Source organism: Hoplias malabaricus, chromosome X2, assembly GCF_029633855.1.
Source record: "Hoplias malabaricus isolate fHopMal1 chromosome X2, fHopMal1.hap1, whole genome shotgun sequence".
In the NCBI taxonomy this organism is placed as follows: Eukaryota; Metazoa; Chordata; class Actinopteri; order Characiformes; family Erythrinidae; genus Hoplias; species Hoplias malabaricus.
In genome coordinates this window covers 46,985,967-47,009,190 of record NC_089819.1, presented here as the reverse complement: position 1 = coordinate 47,009,190, position 23,224 = coordinate 46,985,967, and the positions used below count along the sequence as shown (strand labels likewise).

General features: G+C 40.3%; 1 protein-coding gene across 3 annotated transcripts in view; it reads left to right on the top strand.

Moving 5' to 3' along the window:
- The window catches only part of LOC136676877 (kinesin-like protein KIF18A), a 31,455-nt gene extending 15,826 nt beyond the window's left edge, over positions 1-15,629 (top strand). For all 3 annotated transcript variants that reach the window (XM_066654148.1, XM_066654147.1, XM_066654149.1), the window contains exons 10-18: positions 1,317-1,479; positions 2,130-2,294; positions 3,466-3,587; positions 3,835-4,076; positions 6,700-6,759; positions 12,462-12,843; positions 13,257-13,349; positions 13,627-13,736; positions 15,098-15,629. In XM_066654148.1, coding sequence (XP_066510245.1) covers positions 1,317-1,479; positions 2,130-2,294; positions 3,466-3,587; positions 3,835-4,076; positions 6,700-6,759; positions 12,462-12,843; positions 13,257-13,349; positions 13,627-13,736; positions 15,098-15,237 — 1,477 coding nt within the window. In that variant the 3' untranslated portion in view covers positions 15,238-15,629. The remainder of the gene's footprint in view (positions 1-1,316; positions 1,480-2,129; positions 2,295-3,465; positions 3,588-3,834; positions 4,077-6,699; positions 6,760-12,461; positions 12,844-13,256; positions 13,350-13,626; positions 13,737-15,097) is intronic.
- Positions 15,630-23,224: the final 7,595 nt, after the last annotated feature.

Below are 23,224 nucleotides of genomic sequence, written 5' to 3'. Positions count from 1 at the left end.
TCCAAATGCAGGAGGTTGGCAGCGGCGCCGCTGCAGCCACGTCACAATACTGATGGCCAATGTCTTTCTCTTTCTGGCTCACTCTCTTGTTTTGGCTTTATCTGTTTTGTATTCATTCATGAATACGTTCATTTATTTATGTTTTCTACACCCATCTATAATTTAATTTGATAAATTAGAAAGTAGTGTCACAGAAAGCTAGAAAATAAATTTAAACTTGTGGATAATGTTAACTCTGTAATATTATGGCTGCATATTCAGTAATGATTCATTATGAAAAATATATTCTTATATTGTTTTAGCATAATTAAGCTTTAGCAACATAGTCTATATTTTTCATACTTGACCTTTTGCAGGGCACTGACTTACTGAGGTTATCTGGTGCATCGCCTGTGACGTCAGGGGGATAAACAAATAATTACCCCCCAGTCCTGTAACAAATCTTGACTGAAATACTTTACTCTAGTCATGTAATCAGGACTGTGCCGGGTACCCATGAAAAAAAAAATGTCCATAATTTTGCCATTAAGCTATAAATTTATTTAGCAACTGGGAACGGAATTGCAAGTTAATGTGAACATTAACATCTGAGTTCATTTAGCTTAGCCTGGTGACTTTTTCCGAAAGCTATTTCAACTGCATTTTCACCTCCTATGTGAGAACTCTGTCCCAACAGTCTTTTGTTTTCATATCTGAAATATGCTGCTTTCATTTGAGCATGTACCATTACGTACCAAATCAAATACCCATAAGGCATGATCTCTCCTGATTCAACCAGTGGAAGTTAACAGCCCTGTTTCTAATCTGTGTGAGGTACTTAATTATGGAATTCCTACAGTTCATGTTGTGTTCATGCGCCAACACATGAATGTCTGTGTAAATAAGGGCAGAATGTAAGGATTATTGGTATCAGAAATTAAGTCTTTTTTTCTAACTACAAGAAATCAATTGCATCTCATTCGAAACTTTTAAGGTGGGTCCAGAGCCTACCCTGAATCACTGGGCACAAGGCAAGAACACACCCTGGAGGGGGCGCCAGTCCTTCACGGGGCGACACGTGCACACACACTCACACCAACAGACACTTTTGAGTTTTTGGACCATGGGAGGAAACCAGAGCATCTGGAGGAAACCCACGCTGACACAGAGAAAACACACAAAACCCATAGACAGTTACCCAGAGTGGGACTCGAACCTTCAGGTCCCTGGAGCTGTGTGACTGTGACACTACCTTCTGCACCACTGTGCTGGCACTTCCTGCACACCTTTTATAATAACGTGAGGGTGTATATTTCTTTTTAAACGTGTGTGTGTAGGATGTCAGAATCTCTTCGCTGTCTGTTTGAGACACGGCAGCTGGTGCGGCAGGAGCAGCTGAGCATCGAGAAACAGCTGAAGGAGAACCAACTCCGGGTCAGCCACAGAGAGGAGTGGCACCAGCTGAGCCTGATCTTTTTCCCTGAAAACAAAGCCGAGAAGGTAGCAGCTTCTATCTCTCCACACACCCCCTTTAACCACAGAGTAACACGTTATGCTTGAGATTGTATTACATATTCTAGGGGAAGGCCTGTTAACTGTGTTATTGAGTTACAGAAGTCGAATCAATCCAAGCCTTTTAAGACATTTTGAAAAGATTTGGTCTTTCTACCTGTAGATTTGGTATTTTTGTGACTGTAAATATCAGCCATGGCATGATTTTATTGCACATACAGATTTTCCAGTTAACAACTGCAAGTTTACATAACTGCAGCAAGAGCATTGAATGGCATTTGTGTGATGCTTCGTTGAGGTGTGTGCTGAGTTGCATAAAATCACAAATTTATAAAGTAACTTAATTTACTGAGTGAATCATGTTGACTAAGATGGGAAAAGTTCAATACTAAGGACCTTTAATGAGTGTCTGATTTATGAAACAGAGTTATAGCTCAAACTTACACTCAGACACAAGCTTGCTCATACAAATACAATGAGATTTAAACATTCACAGCTTTGATGAGTAACTACTAATGCATTGTATGTCTCAGACCAGCTGAACTAAATACATATTAGCAGTCCTATCAGATTCTAATTGACACCTATGAATCATAAATTAGAAAACTGTGTGTTTGTGTGTGTTGTGCATGTGGTAGGCCACCTGTAGGTTTGAGCGTAAGATGGCTTCCCTGCAGTCCCAGCAGCAGCACCTGAAGCAGCGTTTGGAGGAGAGTGAGAGACGCTTCCAGGAGAATGAAGGATGGCTGCATCGCATTGAAAATGAAATGAAATTGCTCGGTGACGCTGGACACACTCCAGAGGTCAGAAATATGATCATGTGAAATTATCAAAGTAGCACTAAACATTTCTAAAGAAATCATATTTATCGCTAATGGCTTTGGTATCTGGTGTTGGGGAAGGAAACAAAAAAAAAAAAAAAGTAAAATAGCACTTTGACACACATCAGTGTGTTTCCGCTGCATCCAGAATACGAGCTTCATCTCAAGCGTGTTCCACAGACTTGTTGATCTTGATGCTGGGCTTTGTCCCTGTATCTAGAGTAGTACTTTTTCCATTCATGCTCCTGCTTTGGCTCTTTGTCCTTCTAGATATAACCATCCACCTTAAGATGACTCCTTTAAAAAAAAAAAAAAAAAAAAGCAAGAGAAACAGAAATCAATGCCCTTTACTCCTTCTCACAGCCAGTTCTTCAATCTATACACCTTACTCCACTTTTTCTCTCTTCCTCCTCCTCCTTTTTTTCTTCTTTTCCTGGAAGTAGAGCAGCCTAGCGATACACCCGCCCATCAGATGTTCCGTGATCCGCTTGCGTTTGCGTCTCCCTGCGTCAGAGGGGGGCTAACCAAGTCCTCAGAAAGCACATTCTCAGAGAGGTGTAGGAAAACAAAGACCACTCCAAAACAGATCACAGCTGGCCTGTACTTGGCTGTATTGTTTTTGAGGCAGCGATCCTCTCTTCTGGTTTCTCAGTATTGAAGAGGGATTGGTACAGTTTGATCCATTTTAGGCCTTAACCCCCCTCCAGCTGGCTCGTCATATTCACCACCACCGTTCAGACACGTCAGTCCAGTGCTGCCTCTTCACTCACAGTGCTGTTTGTTTTTTATATCCCTACCATCAGGACATTTTTATCTGCAATTTCCTGGGAATTTCTTTTTGTATAAAATTTGTTTATTTTATTTATACGTGGGCTAGGAGGAATTTAAGTTTCAGCTGTGACCATCTTTCATGCTGTAGCAGTTATTATTCTGTTTGAAAGACACTTTACAGATCATCAGACACCAATCCATCATGTCTCAATTTCTCCAGTAAAGAGATGACCATCATTTCCTCATGATTTTAAGTACATGTGGACTTAGCATCACGATGCCCCTGGGAATGTCATTGTGTCATCATTATTTCATAAATTTATCACTGCTTTTCAAATGCTTGTGGCTTTTCTCCCTTCCCCCTCTCCCCCTTTATGTGCAGGAGCTTAAGAAGGACTTGCAGTGCCATAAGCTCCAGCTGCAGGTGACTGACCTGAAGCAGCACATCGAGCACATGAACTGTCTCATTAGTCTGCAAGACCAGGAGAACAAACACACCCACAAGTATGAGCCCATCTTTGCCTTAGTGAAAGATAAATTAAACTACATATAGTCCTCAGTGTTATCACTTGTACTGCTGTACAGGTTTGTGTTTTGCAACTTAGTAAAGCATTTGATTGCATTGTATTGTATCTGTATAGTTTTAACTGAAATAAGGCTACCTTATTTTTTTATTTTATTTTTTTTAAATAAAGTATTATTATATGGAATTCATGGAAATGAATAAATACCTCTATGCCTCTTTGTGTAGACTGGTTCATGCCCTGCTGCCTTCTTACCAGAAGCAGTATCTGGCACTGAAATCTGCAGGCATTGCAACAGCGAATGATGAGTCAGTACACGAGGAGCTGGAACAACTGGTGCAGAGGGAGCGAGGTGTGGTTTGGGCAGACCAGGAAAACCCAGAAGTGAGGGACAGGACCAATGACCGCACCTCTCTACAACCTTTCCTGTCCTTCTCTCACCTCCTCACTCACCAGAGCACACCATGCAGTGAGTGGCACACATCGTTTTTATCTTACTGCCAACACGTATGGGTAGATGAACGGATGGAAAATGCAGTTGTATACAAAAGTTTAGACACCCCTGGTCAAAGATGTTTTGTTTTATACTTTTCCCCTGAATGAAGATAAGTTAAATAAAATCAGTTTACGTTTTCTTTCTGGTAAATTGAATATGGAGTTTTCAGCACCTTATTTATTGATAAATTCAGCAGATAACTGGAGTTCATTGTGTTCTCTGTAGTGCTGAACGATTAATCGTATTTAAATCGAAATCGCAATTTGAGTGGACGCGATTTTTGAATCGCAGGAGCTGCAATTTGAATTAGCCAATAGACTGCTCGTTTTACAAGGGAATAATCATCCAATAAAAATAAACGCGCAACCAGCCAATTATGCAGGGGCAGGGAAACATCACAGACATCTCTATGATGAATGTATGTCTAAAAGGCCCAGCCATCAACCGGCACAATTTCCTAACATGACAACCAAGCAAACCTCAGTCACAGAGGCGTTTAAAAGCGTCGCTCCATATGAAAAAAGTTCGCGAAGGCACCGAGAGATAACCGACTCTATTGCGAAGTACTTGGCGAAAGACATGGTGCCGATTCACAAACACCTTTTCCAAACACTTGATAAGAGATACCAGATTCCCTCACGCACATACTTCAACCAAGTCACTATACCAGGACTGTATGCTTCATGTAGGAATAGAGTTGAAATGGAGCTAAAAAATTGAGTTTTACTCGACAACTACAGACGTGGTCTACAGCCGAACTGCTGAACCATACCAGAGCCTCACTGTTCACTTCATAAGTGAAGCTTTCGAGCAGAGAGGAATGGCGGCACGCTCCTGGCCGCAAGAAAAATGTTCCAAATGCAGGAGGTTGACCCATGAAAAAAAAAATGTCCATAATTTTGCCATTAAGCTATAAATTTATTTAGCAACTGGGAACGGAATTGCAAGTCTAATGTGAACATTAACATCTGAGTTCATTTAGCTTAGCCTGGTGACTTTTTCCGAAAGCTATTTCAACTGCATTTTCACCTCCTGTGTGAGAACTGTCCCAACAGTCTTTTGTTTTCATATCTGAAATATGCTGCTTTCATTTGAGCATGTACCATAACGTACCATAAGTGAAGCTTTCGAATTAAAGACTTGTTGTCTACAGACGTCGTACTTTCCTCTTGACCATACGGGAGAGAACATTGCAAATGGATTGAAAAATGCGTTGTGTAGCTGGGGTCTGAATGAAGAGGGGCAAGTGTGCATTATCACAGATATCGCATCTAACATGATTAAGGCAGCTGAAATGAACGAGTGGACCAGGCTACAGTGTTTTGGCCACAGACTCCACCTTGCGATCGGCAAGTGTCGGTTCAAATCACATGTCAGCGTTCATGCCTGAAGCCACATAAAGTAGATATGCTTGTCTTTTTGGCAAGAAACCTGTGAACACTTGTTTTTGACTAGTGACATATATGCAAACAGTTTAATTTTCCTAGAATATAATTTTTGGATTTTATATGCAAAAATGTGATTTTGTGTTGTTTATCTTTAATTTATTATAATATTTTTTCACTGTAGGTATATAATTTATGCAACTTCATATATAAAACTTATGTGGAAAAACAAACATTTGATGTTACTGTTAAGTTTATTGATGTTACTTTTAAACATGTGTAAATTTATCTTATTTATCTAGTTACTCATAGGCTTTAAAAATAAAGGTAAAACTGCATTTCATCTGTGGATTTCATGTAGGAAGATGATGATTAAAATGAGTTTGAAATTTAAGTCATAAGTAATTGCAATTTAAATCGCAATCGCAATATTGCACAGAAAAATCGCAATTAGATTATTTCCCCAAATCGTTCAGCCCTAGTTCTCTGTAGAGGATATGTACTTATTTGTACTTTGAAAATCATCAGAACTTACTGTAGACAAAGGAGATGAATGGACAAATAAATAGATGAATAGAAGGGTGGATACACTGATAAGAGCAGCAAATGTGTGTATAGTGGAATCTCTACCTACGAGCTTGATCCGTTCCGTGACCCGGTTCGTAAGTGGAAAAGTTCGTTTCTCAAGTCAAATTTTCCCCATTTAAAATAATGGAAAAGCAATTAATGCGTTCCAGCCCCCACCCCGAAAGTCACCCTTTTTGCACCGATATATGTTTACACAACTCTCAAATTAGTAAAAAAAAATACATGTAGCGTTACTAAAAATAAAAAAGAAATACAGTGGAAACAGTAATAAAAAAGAAATAAAAAAGTTTTAAGTGGTTACACAGCACTACCTTGAAGACGTGACGACTGGCTGGAGCAGTAACACAGGCACTGGCTGGATGACGGGAGGTGGGGGGTGGGTGGGTGAATGTAGGGAGACGAAGCGTAGATACGGCTTAACTTAGCACGAATTTCAATGTCTGCTATTTACACTAATGCTAAATTGCTAAAGCTACAATTTGCTAATCTTAAAAGCTCACTCCAGTCTGGGCGCGCTGAGAGACTCGCCTATTGGATGTTCCACTGTATATTCCCTGTAATGTAGAGGCATAGTTGCTAGTATTACACATGGCATGTCATAACCCTGCCGTTTCTTTTCTCAGGTGCAGAGAAGTGCACACGCAGAGTCTCCCAACGCCTCAAACACGTGCACTCTCCTAGAGGTAAATGCCCCTCTCTGAGCAGTATAGAGTGTTCACTCTTAATAAAACAAGTTTAATTGTTTTAACTCAATTTTTAAACTCATTTGATTTACACCTACACAATTTAAACTCAATAACCCACTGAGCTTTTAATAAAGAATGAGTGCGGATCTTAAGAGTGTGTTTTATGTGCTAGTGTAGATTTTAGCTTATAAAAATTTAAACTTGCTAATAACAGGTTTAATCAAATATCACTCAATTTACATAGTTTTGTTTAGTTTATTTATAGCTTTACCTTTAACTTTTATTGTTTTTGGTTGGTGGAAATTTAAATTTCTGATTTTTGCACGGCACAGTAAATATCCTAGGTTGTTTTCAGATAATGGTAATCCTATCAGCATGACGGTCTGCTTTGGCAACAAATAAACATACCTTGTTTGAGAATATCTTACAAAACTCCACAAAAATTGTATTCATTTCTGTATAAGCATTTCCTGCTTCTGGTTTCATTATGAGGGATATTGTGTTCACCTAGAGGTAACATGTAGGAGTTCAGCCATTTTTTTTTCTTCTCCACTTTCATTCACTTGATTTCTTACTGTTTTTCTGTTGATCTATCCCTCTATTCCAGCCCCCTGTTCTTTTATTCGGTCTCTGCCTCTTTTGTTCCCCATGGTCTGCTTCAACATACTCAGCTTTACTCATCAATCTTGCCGCCAGCATCACCAACATCACTCATGTTGTGTGTGTGAGAGAGAGTGAGAGAGAAAAAGATCTATCAAAGGTGCCCAACACTTTTGTGTCGATTGTATTTCACACATCACCCTGAAAGCAGACAACTCATTCATTCTAAACAGTCTGAGATGCTTGTTTTGGTGGAGGTTTGTGGTGAACGATGCAAATGATCTCGGTTGCTTGAACCGCTTGATTTTTTGGAGTTAGACAGGATCCTTGGTAACACCGAACAGAAATGGAATGCAGTTAATTCATGCTGAGGTCAATTCTGGGTCTCTTGAAATGAAATTTGAATGCAAAGTGAGGGTACCACCTCAGAGCATTTAAAACAATCCCACACTGAAATAGAGTAAGATTTGATTCTTTCACACTGTTGATTTCCTGAGTCTATTGTGACTCAGTGAAGCTATGTTTGCAGAGCTTTTACTTCACAGTACTCTGCAAAACAACTGAGCTAGCTCCAGTTAAAATTACCGTTTAGAAATGTTCCACAGTATGGACATAGAAGAAAACAGAAGACGCAGTCACTACTTTTTCAGTATTTGGTGCATTTATTCTTTTTTAAAAAAAAAATTGCTGTAGAAGGGAAAGAAAGAAAGGAGAGAAGAGAGTGGGGTGGGGAGGGACCCTTTTGGGGAATGGAAGACGGAATGAGTTATGGTGCAGTAAATGGGCCGTAATGATATTTGCTGCAGAACAGGTGTTCCTCATTTGATTGAGACACATTGTGGGAAATACAGGAAAACACTTGGTCCCAGGCACAGGAGAGGGGGTGGAGCGTGGGCAAAGGAAAAACACAACACCAAATGAATGAATAACACTGAGAAATTACAGTAAAGTGAAATATACTCCTTCTGCATCAAGACCCATTAAAAATGCCAGAGTATGACTGACGTCTAACTCTTACAGCGGTTATAAATCAAGCCGCCAAAGCTCAGCTAGTGAAGTGCTTTTGCACACGCCTCAGACTTAAAAAACTGTCCGTCAAATCTGCTTGTAAAAAATCTGCAGTTGATCTGTCACAGAGGGATAAACTTTAGTACTTTGAACCCTTCAGCCAGAAGAGCTGTTTTTCTTTCTGACTCAACATTTGACCCTCGTATTTTTTAAGAGGTTGTGAAGTGAAATGGACTTATTTCTTCCCTTCAAAAAACCGCCCCATCCCCAAGCCCCCTGCGTTCTGACACCGCTGTCCCTGCACTCGTGCTGAAGCGTGAGACAGTGAGGGAGTGAAAATAAGAGGAGGAAGAGCAGGAGAGGGACGGAGAGAATGATGTAAAATGGGAGGTGCACGTGACTGTGTGCACGAGGCCACTGGTGTCCTGGAGCCCCTGCTGTGGATGCAGCGCTCAAAATGTCACTCACTCGTACTATATTCATTCATGTTCTGTTTACCTTTGTTTCTCTCAACTCTAAACATCTTTATTTCTGCTACATTTTGGTATTCATTTTGTCCTTCTGTTTGTCTCTTCTCTCTAGTGTTTTTCTATTTTGTTTTTACTTGCCGTTTCTCTCTCTCTCTCTCTCCTCCCTTCCTCCATCCGCAGCCCCACCCCACTCTCCCAGCCTTTCTCCTCTGTCTCATTCATAAAATTGCTCTTCAGCGGAAAAGGGAGGGGCAGGGAGTGGAAGAGAGGAGAGAGGGGCTCAGTCACGTACGGTGTGAAACGTTCCTGGATCATCTGCATGGACACACAGCAGCACAATGAGAGAGAGTGAGTCAGTGACGGTGTGCAAGGAAAGGCAGAAAAAGAGAGCAGGATAGAGTGAGGTGGCGACCCTAATCCGAGGCGCTCTCCTCTAGAAATAGCACCTCATGCATGTATTAATCCCGTCAGCCAGAAATACACCATCCAGAGCACTCTGCCACCAATTACTGCACACACACACACAACCCCAAACATCACACACTCCACCTCAGCCCTGCTGTTATTACACTGTGTTCCTCAAACAGGACGTGTGTGTGTACGTGTACAATGTGTATGTGCTGCTCCATCAGGCCAGTGTGTTATTGTCAGCCAGCCTCAGCAGTGACGTAGATGAGCGCTGTTTTCCACCAGAGAGCCTCAAATGCAGACTGTTTGGGCTCCTATTCAAAAGATATCTGCTAACACACACACACAGTTATTGTTTGTTTTTATTAGGTCCACTGAACATTGAATGTTTTGTAGTTATACCATCACAGACTGTAGTCTGTCTGTTGCTCTGCATACTTTAGTCCCATTTCACCCTGTTCTTTAATGATCAGAACCCCCCCCAAAGAGCAGGTTTGACAGGTTTGCTTTCCAACACGTAAACTCCTCATGACTAATAGCATTGTTATGGAGATAATCATTTGTTATTTGCATTTCTCTCATTGGATCAAATTTGGCCCTACAGAAATGTTGTCTATTAATAGAAACAAATTTATCTTTCGCTATACAAGTAAAAATATTAGGTTTATCAAGTTAACGCAGGTTTCTCATGAACTGATCTTGGAAAAAGTCTTGATTTCCATAGGTTAAACTGGGATCGCAATGATTCTGAGACAGGAGACTTGATTCTCAGTGCCTCTCAATATTTAATATTTGATTTATAAAGGTTATTTATTGACCCATTGATATTTCTTTAAAACAGAAAAGAGTCCCAGCCATATATCACTGCTACTTTATACACCAAAACCTATTTCCAGTCATCTATACAATAAAAAACTATATATTATATTTCATATTCTTAAATGTGACTTAATTATATTTAAAGATGTTAATTTTATCAAAATAACACAAAGGTTTCCACTTTCTTTTGAAATTCACTAATGCTTAAAGGAATATAGTAATTTTGCAAATCAGGACTAAACCTTTAAAATCAATATTGGGATACGTTTAAGAATAATTTTTTCCCGCCCACCACTGTGTCCACAATTGTTTATTTATATCGCCAACATGCAGCGACGGCATCTGTGGCTGTGTATACAAAAGAAAATTAATGCAATTAATTTCACAGGTTTTTTTTAATGGCAGTAAAATGTGTATCAGCTCCTGTTACAATATAATTGCAATAGTGATGTTCTGTCCGTATCTCCCAGCTGTAGTTTGAACATGCAGAAGTGGTTTTTATGCAGAATTTAGCCGCAGGGCTTATGTGTCCTGGCTTCTCTCGTGTAGTCCATGTTTGTGAAAATAGCTTCCTGTCCACTGAGACTCCATACTAACAGCTTCTAGAGTGATGCTATTGGTCAGCAAAGGATGCGGCTACAGCCTTTATCAATCACACTTCCTGTTTCTGCAGCTCTACTAAGCTTCTCTCTCCTTCCCTCCCTCCCTCGTTATTTTCTGTGAGTCAGTGTGCAGCCTGAATGCAACGTGCTCCGGCATACTTCACCACTCAATATCCAACGTCAAACCCCTCCAACAGCGCCCAGCTTCCTGGAGCCTCCCTATGCGTCCAAACACAAACATACCACACACCCATACACTCAACACACTCACACACACTGTGTGAAAACCTTTACCCACGTCACTGCATGCTCGTTAAACACCTGGCCTTCAACACTGCAGCTCTGGACAATAAGTCCCCTGGTATGACTTTTGGGTTTTTTGCATTTTCTTTCTCTCTCTCTCTCTTTGTATCTGTCTGTCTGTCTGTCACTCTCTCTCTGTCTGTCTGTCTCTCTCTCTCTGTCTGTCTCTTTTTGTCTTTCTTTCTCTCTCTGTCTGTCTGTCTGTCTGTCTCTCTCTGTGTCTCTGTTTGTCTGTCTCTCTCTCTCAGCTCCACCCCTTTTCTCCCCCTCTTCAGTCAAGTGTGCTGCTGCCACCGCTACACACTGACTCATCTCGGCCAGGTGACGAACACAGTTAAATTATTCAGCACTGGATGCGTATAGAATTATTGAGTGCACACAAGATGGGGCCATGGCCTCTGTGAATGAACTTTAATGTATGACATGTAGAATGATATTGTGTAAGTGCGGCGCGGTCTATAGGCTGGATGAATGAGAATGTGTGACTCATCACAGACGGGTGCGTGCCTGCGCTCTATATGTACTGTCTTAAGAAGCCCTGGAAGAAAACTTTTTAATCAGGATTAGATTTTGTTCCTGTAATTGCATTCACACTGTCTGCATTGGCATCTGTCTCTGCTTTATAGTGGATGACTGAATAAGTTTGGGAGAAGCAAACAAAAGGTGTTGAGTTTGTGTTAAACGTTCTCTCTGAATAAACATGGTGCATATTAATGACTCTGACCTTGTATAATTTATTTTCATAATTACAAATGCAGTTAAATTAATATAAAGAAAAATGTTTGGGAAATAACCATGTAAACGTTTAGCTTTTTCCCCTCCCCTTTTTAAATGTGCAAACTTCAAACTGAATGAATGAACTCCTCAGATGTGGTTATTTAAGTAGTTTTCTTTCTTTTTCTTTTATTTAGTTTTTACAACTCGAACTATTTTGAGTTAGTTCTATTTTTTATTCCTACATCTGAAGCAGTCCAGTGTAGACAACATTTTCTTCCTTTTTACTGGATTTACTGACAATTATCAAATCGTTTCTTGTATGAAAAATTACACCAGAGAGGTTTTGAAGATAGAAAGTGTTGCTGCAAAGCTTTTTTTTTCTTGCCGCAGAAATATATAGCAATCCATAGCTGCATACCTTTTTAGTAAGAGTGAATTTTCTCTTCCAGTTCAGGCGCGGTCTCTTTTCTCTTTCATTTTATTAAGGCATCCATCTTCGAGGCTGCAGTGAAAGTTTCCCATTGGCAGTAAAGTGAGGCTGTCTGTCTCCTTTTGCTTTAGCACCAAGTCTGCTTTGCCTTTCCTGTTTTTTGGCTGTTATGAAGTTAATTAAACTGAAATAAACACATTTATTTCAGCAGACCTTTGCTGAAAAAGAAATGTCCAAAACCAAAATGTAAAAAAAAAAAAAAAAAAACTAAACAAATGATTATTGAATTATTCATTCTCTAGTGTCTGTTGTATATTTTGTTATTTTTTGTTTCTTTCTCAGGACCTAACCTTTTAGAAGATCATTCTGGAAAAGCAGAGCCTCCTGCCAAGAAGCCGATCAGGAGGAAGCTTGCCGTGTCCCCCCCGAAGCCTGGCTCAGATGGGACGGGACCACTGCCGTCTCAGTGCACTCCAGCCCTGCAGGAGGTGCTGCGGCAGGAAGGGATGTTTCCCCTGCAGTACACACCTGAACTGCAGAGCCCTATAGCCCATAAATCCATTGACCCCAACTCCACCTTCGAGGTGGGCAAGGATGAGCAGGAGCCGACCCTGGCCAACGCTACTGTAATCCTGTCCCCCGGACCCTCTGAGCCCCCTGGAAATTCAGGTCTAAGCCGGCTCCAAGTGCTAAGAGCAAACAACTGCAACGAGCTGCACAAAAGGTAAGAGACAAGCTGAATAAAGTTTATCTGAGTACGTCTGTTTCTGCAGAGCAGATCTACACCTTGGAAGTACACAGCCATTTTTCACATCACTAATGTATAAATAAATATGATAATATTAATGTAAATATGACGTGTGTGTGTATATATATATATATATATATATATATATATATATATATATATATATATATATGTATATATATATATATATATATATATAAATAAAGGGCATTTATTATAAAAATAATAATACTTTTCAGTGCAAAAGGACAGTTATTAGGGTCTGAAGCCTACCAACCCACAAAATGTGAAATATAACAACCCAGTCTGGTTCTTCATAATACTAATATTTAAACTTGTCTAATATGTTGATTTCTGGATCTTCTTTTTCTTTGTTTTGATTTTTATAGACTGGAGATCCCATCCCTCCTCGAGCTGCGTCGATCTAAACCATCTTATATGGCCATGACGTCAGCAGCACAGGGCAAACGCAAGCTCAACAGGTGAGTGTTCACACTTTTTTATTAGTATATATATTTTAATATCTACAGTAGAATGCATCTATATCTATAGGTAGTTGTTGCTGTAGCATACTGGATAACACTGATATTCTGCTCTGGTTATTTGTGGGTCAGTTCCCAATGAGAACAAGCACACTCCACTATACTTAGAAGTGCCATTGGACAAAACTCTTAAATATACATTCACCTACATCCGTAAACATGATTACAGTTATACGTCACACTGGATAAAACAACTCACGCTCTGTGTTCCTTCTAGCACTGGAAAAGAGATAGGGCTAGACAGCATTCAGGGTGCTGCTGCCCCCAAACGAATAAAGCGGGATCCATCCAATATCATCCAACCATTTCGCGTCCGGCGTTTTGAAGGTGAGTCCAGTGTTCATATATTTGCTATACATCTGCAGGACCTGTGCTTCTCCCCTAGCTTAGCTTTTCCACTCTTTGGGACATTCCACCCATTACAACACTATTAAGGTCTTGGAATGGAAAGCCATTGTCAGTTCAGCTCGTCAAAAACCCTGGCCCGTACTTCAGATGTGATTGTCCCTTCTGACTTCCTTTGTGATTAAGACTTTATATAATTTGTTACGTTTGTCTCAGTGCAAATGAAGTGTTAGGGCAGGACCATCTGACAGCTGTTACACTAAGTGTAGTGCTTGGCCAAAAAGGCCCCAATCGCCTCCAGTTCCCACTGACTCTTGCAGTCGAGTTCTCTCACATCAGGCCTTTCGATCATTATCCCTACGTCCCCTCCCTTCTCCTGTGTATTTATACGCTTGGAAGAGATTTTTGTTTTTCTTTCCCCCTCTAGACTTTGCCCCGTAATGATATCCTTTATTAGGTGCTCAATATACTGATGAAAATGTGTTGTTAGTTTATATTGTTGGGGGGGGGGGTAAATTGGCAAGGGGTCAGATGTTTGAATTACAGACAAGAATTACAAAACATAGCTTGAAGGCCTATTTTTAGCTTGAACACGCACTGCTCTTAACACATGTGGTCGTTATTGTTTAGCATTTCAACTTTAGTTGGCCTGCGTAGTGGATAACAAACATTGTTCCATACATTTCTCAATCAGCCAGTACCAGTATTCAATACCACTGCAACGTCAATAAACCCACACTACACATCTTCAAAACAATTAACATTAACACTGTTAGACATAGCTTTAGAGGTCTGTTTAATATTACAATTAAATGATACAAATTAACAAAGCAGTCATGTGATTTTTTTTTTTTAGGTACAATGCCATTCAAGGATTGTTATTTATTTTTATTATAATTTTTTAAATAATTAATATTAAGGTTAAATTGAATAAACTATTTAATTTATTTTTTTTATATAGAAAAGAATGTTCAAAGTTTAATTCCTGACTGTTCTGTACACTGAGTAATTTGTTTATAGTGTAAACTACAAAAAAAAATCTTTAAATGTCAGGTGTTGGTATTTTGGAATATGCCACAATGCTATATTAATTATTTCACATCAATATCAACCTGGAGTTTTTAATAGTACATCTTTGGAAATGTAATTTGTTTTATTCTTTTCATCGCCCCCATTTTTTTCTTAATATGCTTAGACTACGACTGGCGCTGGCATCATTAGACTCTAGCATACGGATATGTTTTCAGAGTAAACAACAAAACACTAATATATCTCGCTCTGGGAAAGAGCGTCTGCCAAATGCTGTGAATATGAATATCCTCTTTCTTTTCTCCTGTGTCCAGCATCATCGGAAAACGAGCCGAGAAGGAGAGTAGTGCGCAGCATTTCCGAGGGAAACCTCCATCTGCTGGGCTCACGGAAGTCCAAAGCATCCTTCTTCGGCCCTGCTGCCCTCTTCAAGAAAGTCACCAAGAGGATGTGAGATCTCTCCACCGCAACCACTTAAACCCACACACACGTCTCCTAAAGTCTCATGCACTGATCTCTCTCCCACACACACAAACATATACACACATACATCTCCCTTTCTGGACTTTGTGAGGAGAATACAGGAGGCGAGACCTTGCAAGGGTGTAAATACCAAGATTTAAACTTGAAGATGTTGTAGTAGTGAGTCATAAGTCTTTTCTTAATGCTATTAAAATAATTCCCATTTAAGTTGAAAAGTTTTTTGTACAAAGTTAATATTATTTTATGTTTTTACTGATGCTAAGAATCGTTTAAACACCTTTGGTTTTATATGTGAATTCCTTTTTAGCTCCGTTGTCTTTGTGTCAGTCGTCTATGTGTACGTCTCTTGCAAGCCGTTTTAATAAAGAGTACTGTGCTCTTTCTCTACATCTGCAGCTGTGTGTTGGAATGAAAATGTGTCAGAGGCATAAGTCAAGCAGAACAGCTTTTCTGCAGAGAACTTCCTTTACATTGCAGATGCATGGTGAAAAAGTGGACTTGTACATTTTATTTTATTTATTTTTACTGTGTGACAGGGCAGGATCATTTGACTCACAGTGAGGGTGTCAGTGTCCAACAGACCGTCATAATTACTGCTACCTACACCACCAGTGTTAGCAAAAAAAAGTTCATGAGCTCATTAGAAAATCAACAAAAGGAGTTCACTGCAGCAGAGCGTCAGTGCTGCGCTGACCTCCTGTGTTTCTATGGTTTCCTTGTGCGTGAAGCAGTTTGCCTTTAGATGGAATCATTTGTTAGGCTTTGTTTTTTTTTTGTTGTTTTTTTTCGTTTTTTTTTTTAATGTTATGAATAGTAAAAGTCTGAGACATGAATTTAGAATTTGTCACACATGAATGTGAAGGACCACATGCATCAAGTTCTTCCTCTGTATGAGGGGTGCGTTATATGCTTAATAGATATGAAAATCACACTTTCAGTGCAGGGGTAAATTGGTTTGGGGATGGAAAGTGCACGCCAGCCTAGGGCTTAACAATAATTCAATATCGATATATATCACAATACATAGTGTTTCAATTACAATGATATGTTTTTAAACCCATTTCCAACATTTAAATATAATTATTTAGATCTGTCACTGACTCATTACAGGGTGCTGCCATCAATTTAGCACTATATCTATCTATCCATCTATCTCTCAACAAAGCCAAGAGGCTTATGTTTGAGGGTGATATCAGGTTTCTTATTTGTTCTTGAAGATTTTCAGAGTATTTTATCATGTTTATATTGATATCGGTATTATATCGTATCGACTAAATTTAGAAATATACCGTGATATACAATTTGTTCGTATCGTCCAGCTCTACACCAACCTTAAATCTCAGTAAATATGGGAAAAGATGAGCCACTCTGATATTCTGCAATGATTTTAGGTCTTTTTTAAAAAAGACCCCGGAACTGTGTTCACTTGAGGGAAAGGGTTTTAAGTAAGAAGTCATGGTAAATGTTATGAAGAAATCTCCAAAATTCTCAAAAACTGTCACGCTGGACAGGCCCTTGATGCTGTAAAGCTCCTAGTATTGATCAGCTGGTGTTGAGAACACTGTGACTTAAAGATTCTCAGACTAAACAGTAACACGATCCAGTCGGTTAACCCTCCTGGGCTGCTGCTTTCATATTCCCGCTGCCAGACATCACAAAAGACTGATGTTGAACATGCAATCGGACACCTGCCTCCCTGCTCATCGTCTCTGTTTAAGCACCGATCTCCAGGGCAAAGTGTTATGCCCTCGGTGGCTTTGGAAAAGCCTTCCTCACACTTTGATATTAGTTTCACTACATTTAGCTTTGTCTGTGCCATCATTGTGATGCTTTGTTTTGCTTTGCTTTAAGACAGTTGCTGCAAAGCTTTACTGACACATCTCCTTTCTCTCCGTCTTTGCTCTATCACCTTCCATCACGCTCAGTCATTGACACGAATCTTCAGTAAAGCTTTTTTTTTTCCCCCTCTTTTTTTTCTGGAAAGAGGGAGGTCTCCACCAAAGTTTATTAACTTCCTCTCGGCCAATGAGGTGGCTGCCGTGTTCTGCGCAGCGTCCAATGACGACTCGCAAGAGGCTGGAGGTGGATGTTGCTTAGCAACTGCAGGTAGAATCTAGGATCATGTTGAAGTCATTGTCTTATCTTGGTTCCATGTGTTCCTCACATGTATATAGCAGGGTTTTCTGATAGAAATGACAAATGCAAGATAAAAAAGGGCCACTTCTGAACTGTTAGGTTGAGACGCAAAGTTGTGTGGTCCTAACTTTGCGATGGATGCAGAGAGGAAGCCGTTTCCAAGCCCCAGTGCCAAATCAGGGGCAGCAGAAGCCCCTTACACTTCTGTCATTAACAGGAGCACGGGCCATGTCTGTCCTATGGCTTTGGTCAGATCAATGAAAGCCAGTCCTCGCCGAGATTAGCACTAGGCCTCTCTATATCCTTCACAAATGCCGCTGAAGGGGTCACTAGCACTTTTACAAACATGCTGTGTGGGCGAACATCTGTCTGAAGGGCTAATGCCATTGTTGATAGAACATGCTATTCACTCATTGTGAATCACATTATATAAATAATTAAGTCATACGCAGGAGTTTAGGAGCCCTGGAAAAACGACACATTTACTGACAGTAAGTGGAAATTCATGTTACTGCTTATTTGACAAAGAAGAAAATATATTTACTGCACATGCCAAAGCTTACAAACGTACATTCTTTTTGTTATCAGTTTTATAAGTTTGTTACCTGCATAAATGTATATAATAAAGATAGTGCTTACAGTTTTAACTTGACCAAAGCCCATATGAGGAGGTGGGATGAGTATGGAATTATGTTCTGTTCACACTGATGAAGGATGCCTCTGTTTCCTTGCATTTTGAAGTGAGTTAGATGTTGCATGTTGTCTTTGTTGCATTTCTAAACAGTATCATTGCAGTCCATATGTTCCTCACATGGAAATGAAATGCAAAACACAGACTATTTTGAATTCATTGTTTTCTCAAAGTAAAAAAAAAAGCCCAATTACATAAACCCTCCTTTTATACTGATATATACATCCACACAATTATTGGCAGAGGTAAATTTGAAAACGCTGTGCTGATGTAATATATTTTATTCATGAGTAATATATTCATTCCGTAAATTCAGTGCGTCAGTCTTCGCAGTGTAATGTTTGCTTCATGAGCTGATGTGTGTAGCGAAGAGGAGATGAGGGAGCTTTTAGTCTGGTGAAGTCACAAAAAGGATATGAGAATAGAGAGAGAGTGAGAGAGAAAAGAAACCCACAGAAAGTCTTTTGAGGGTTTTTTCAACTCCGACTACGCCAAACTGTTCCCATGACAGGTGAGTGGCGGAAGACACGCTCTACTCCCACACGCAGACGTAAACAAATGCGTGTAGCGCCTCCCACTATGCCACACACACACACTTTCTTTCCCAACCACCTCCAGCCAGAGCGCAGCAAACATGGCATCTTTGTCCCCAGCTAATTACACCAGACTTTGATAGCCAACACTTTAGAGACCTCCAAAGACCAGCCTTGAGCACTGCCTGCTCACCCGGGCCATTAGGCTTCACATTGTATTGCATCTGTTTTCCAGTCCTCTGACACATGATGCTATAATGCTTTAGTTAGGTTTTGACTGGGTGTAAGGTCTGTCTGCCCCTGAATGCTGAGTACCATTAGTTTGGGATTCATTGCACAGTCAACACCACTAGGCTTAGTTTATAATGCACGTAGAAGACCCACTGTGTTCCTCATGGAATCTTTATCTATTCTTTTAAGGAAAAACTGAGATATGTATGTGGATCCTTTCAAATAGAAGTTCGGCCTAGTGGTCTTAGCGTTGGCCTTCAAACCAGCCAAGACCTAGAGTTCTAATACACCACAATTTGCTTCAGTCTCTGAGTGGGTTCCAACCATTACGGGGTTTTAGCAACTGATGTGACAGACCTGGACAGTGATGTTGAATCAGGGGCAGTACAAAAAGAGACAGCAGTTGACATCTTTTGTCACTCTCCCTGTGTTGGCATCATGTGTGATTCTAAAGAGTTCTGCTAACTGCTAATGGAGTTCAACAGAGGATTTGGAGGCATGAAATAGTCATGGATTTTTTTTGGTGTCAACTTAAGATTTTAAAATGTGAATGTATGCTATTTAGCAATAATGTTTATGTTTTGCCTTTCTCAAACTCAAGGACACTTTCTATAGGAAGTTAACTAAATTGAATTTCTACTGAAATTAACATCTTCCCTTAGTGTTCTCCCTGTGTCTGTGTGGGTTTCCTCCGGGTCCTCCCAAAGTCCAAAACCACACGTTGGTAGGTGGATTGGCAACTCAGAAAAGTGTCCGTAGGGCTGTGTGTGTGGCCCTGTGAAGGACTGGCGCCCCCTCCAGGGTGTGTTCTCGCCTTCCGCCCAACGATTCCGCTTAGGCACTGGCCCTACCGTGACCCTGAACTGGATAAGCGATTACAGATAATGAATGAATTTCTTTCATTTACAGAAACACCCTCTCCTCTTCTAGCAAGGGTTTAGATTAGAATTCTTTAAATATATCGCCACATTTAGAAATCTCGCAACATGTCTGAGGTTTTGATAATAAGTAAATAAATAAATTGAAGTCTATATCCATAAAATTGGGTTACACTGAAGAGAGTGAATGTCACTGATTACTACACTCCACTAATATTTAGTCACTGACTAGTTTTGGAAGTAGATCTTCCTCCAAGAGCATTACTCATCACCTATGTATGTCTGTGCATGTCCACATTTTTTTTTTTTCAGCCGTGGTCCTAAACACTTCAGACCGGACTGTGTTTTCTCGTGTTCTCTCTTTACCAGGATTTGTTGGAATGGCATCTACTCAAGTTGGTTGTGATTGTAGGAGGAAACCCCTACAGACACAGTAAGAATACATCTGATCTGAGGTGAAAATAAAGCCCAGGACCCTAAGACTCTGAAGTTGTGTGGCAGTGACATTTCCTGTATCACCACATTGTAATGTGGCAGCTCACCCAGGGGTGGATTGAAACAGGGCAAGTCACCAACAGAGGACTAGAGAAATAGGCCTCAAGTGCAGAGACACACAAACAACCCTAACTCTGGAAGTTAGGAACACCGAGACTAAATGAAACACAAGAGGAAAACTTAAGATGTCAGGGGAAAACTGATCAGCTCAGAATTGAGCAAAAGAAAACAAAAGGGAGGAACAAGATGAGACAAAAGAAATTAAAGATAGAACACAACTCATTTCTAATTATTTATTTATACTAAAAAATGGTAAAGAAAAGATAATATTGAATCCCAGGAGAAACCAAAGAGAAAGCTCTGGTGGAGAAGAAGAAGATAGAGAGACCCAGGAGAAAACTCAAGAGCCTTTACCAATTTACCGGCCAGACTTGCCTTGGACCCGACGCGAATCCAGAATGCGTCGGACAGTGTACGCCGGTGAACCAGCTACCATGCGTGGAGCCGGGGGTTTAGAGGTAGACGCAAGGGTACTGCAAAGTACAGGCTTCAAGCGTGAAACATGGAATGTGGGGTTAATACGCTTGGAACAAGGGAGGAGCAAACGATAAGAGACCGGGTTCACTCTGCGGAGGATCTTGAAAGGACCCACATAACGCGGAACCATCTTCCGGGATTCAACACGGAGGGGTAAATCTTTGGTGGATAACCAGACCTGCTGGACCTTCTCTTGTCTGCTGCTCTCTTTTGGACTGTTGAGGCGGCCCGGAGGGCAATTCTGGCTTTCTGCATCGTCAAACAAATTGCTCAGCAGCTGGGACTCCTGCATCAACCTCCTGCTCTGGAAACATTGGAGAGTCATAACCAAACTGGCACTCAAAAGGAGACATACGCAGGGAAGAGTGCCATAAAGTATTGTGGGCGTACTCCGCCCAGATCAGGTGATCAGCCCAGGAAGACGGATTGGAGGACACAAGGCATCGGAGGGTACGTCTTGATTGACCCTTTCTGTTTGGCCGTTAGACTGCGGATGAAAACCCGATGATAAACTCACCGAGGCTCCTTGTAGTTGGCAAAAGGCCTTCCAAAACCTGCTAGCAAACTAGGGGCCCCGATCAGAGACCAAATCAGTGGGGAACCCATGGACCCTGACCACGTGCTGTAGCAGCAGTTTGGCAGTTTCCTTGGCTGATGGGAGCTTGGGGATCACTTTATGACTAATAGCTCTTTATTTCAGGCACACGTCTGACAGGCGGCCACATAGGACCGGACATCTTGTTCCATGTTAGGCCACGAAAATCGTCTCTGCAAAAACTTCAGGGTATGGATAACCCCTGGATGTGCAGTAAAAGGAGACATATGTCCCCATTGTAGAACCTCCGGCCGGACTGAAGTGGGGACATAGAGCCGCTCTGGGGGCCCCCCACCTGGATCTGGTTCGTTCTGGAGGGCATTTTGTATAGCTGTCTCCAGTGTCTGGGGTCAATTAATAATTAGTTAAAAACTAATAGTAACTTGCACTTAATAAAATGACTTCATGTAGTTTGAAATCAAATTGAGCTCAATTCAACAAATTTAAACAAAGTATTAATTGCAATTTACACAATTTTGGCTGAATAAAATTAGCTGGAATATGATGAATAGAATTTATTCATATTTTATGAGTAACACCAAAGATCAATTACATCAGAAAATGTAATAGGTTTTACTCATTGGGAGGTCTTTAATTTTAATCATCACACACTTTCAACGCATTTTGAAACTAATGGACACCAGCATTATTGGGTTCTGAACGTCCTTGGACTTCCCAAAGTGAACAGCTTTTAAATTATTAACAGCAAAAGAACAATTTGTATCTAAAATTGTGTATTTTGTTTGAGGCGCTCTTAAATGTGGGGACACGCAGTTCTAAGCTCCGCATTTTTAAGGTGGATCGGTGTGTTTGGGGGGATAAACGACAGTTGTTTGTATGTGGATGAAGTTTAACTTGTCTGTAAGTTTTTAATTCACTGATTGAATTCCCAGAGACACTCATTTGTAACTCGAGGTGTTTAGTTTGTAGCACTGTCGCTAATGCAGTTAGCCATCTCCGGAGTTTGGAGGCATTTCCACCTTAAGAGATCCGAAACCGCAAAACCATGGAGCAGGAATAGACCAATCCTCATTTCTGTTCGTGGTTTTCAACGTTTGGAGTTCTTTTCTCTGTCTAAAACAACACCAGATGCCTCTGCTATGTGCAGGGAGAGAGAGACCTAGCAGATAACTGAGGCGGTTTATTTACAAACACTGGTGCTTCGTTTGATTAAAAAACAAAGTGTTTTTGTGATTACAATCCTGAATTACGGTTTTAAGAAGCTGATGTTGTGCTTTCTGTAGTATGTATGTTGTTTCATGTGTCTGTTGACAGTATAATGAAGCCATGACAGGACGCTCAGTCTCTGTCAGAGTACTTTCCAACGGTCATTGCAGCTCTAGCGCAATCTTATTTAATACACAGAGCTGCGTTTGAATACAGAGTTCAGCAAATTAGAGGAACACTGCACACCACCAAGTCAGAGGCAATGATTCGTCTGTTTACTAAACATTTAACATTTTTCGTATTATGTTAGCATTCCATACTCAGTATATCTGAATGCATGTTTTCATAATATTGTGTAGGAACACCTAGCTACATTTGTTTTTATTTTTAATCTCTTTGGTTTTCTGCTAAGTTTTTTTTTTTTTTTTTATCTTTTTCCCAGTCGCATTTTCTCTTTTCGCGCCATATACCCGATGGTTTCTGTTAAAGTAGACCATTCAGATCACTCTGGATTTTTACTGCTGGTGTTATTTCTGTGTCAGAAACGCTGTTTAATTGCACTAATTTGTGTTTCTGACATTTTGTAGCGTTCGAAAACAGGCTGTAGCTGATATGGCTCGTAGTTTACTTTTTTTCTGTGAATCTGAATCGTAAAAAAAAATTTTATCAGGTTTTTTTAAATTAATTTAAGTTTT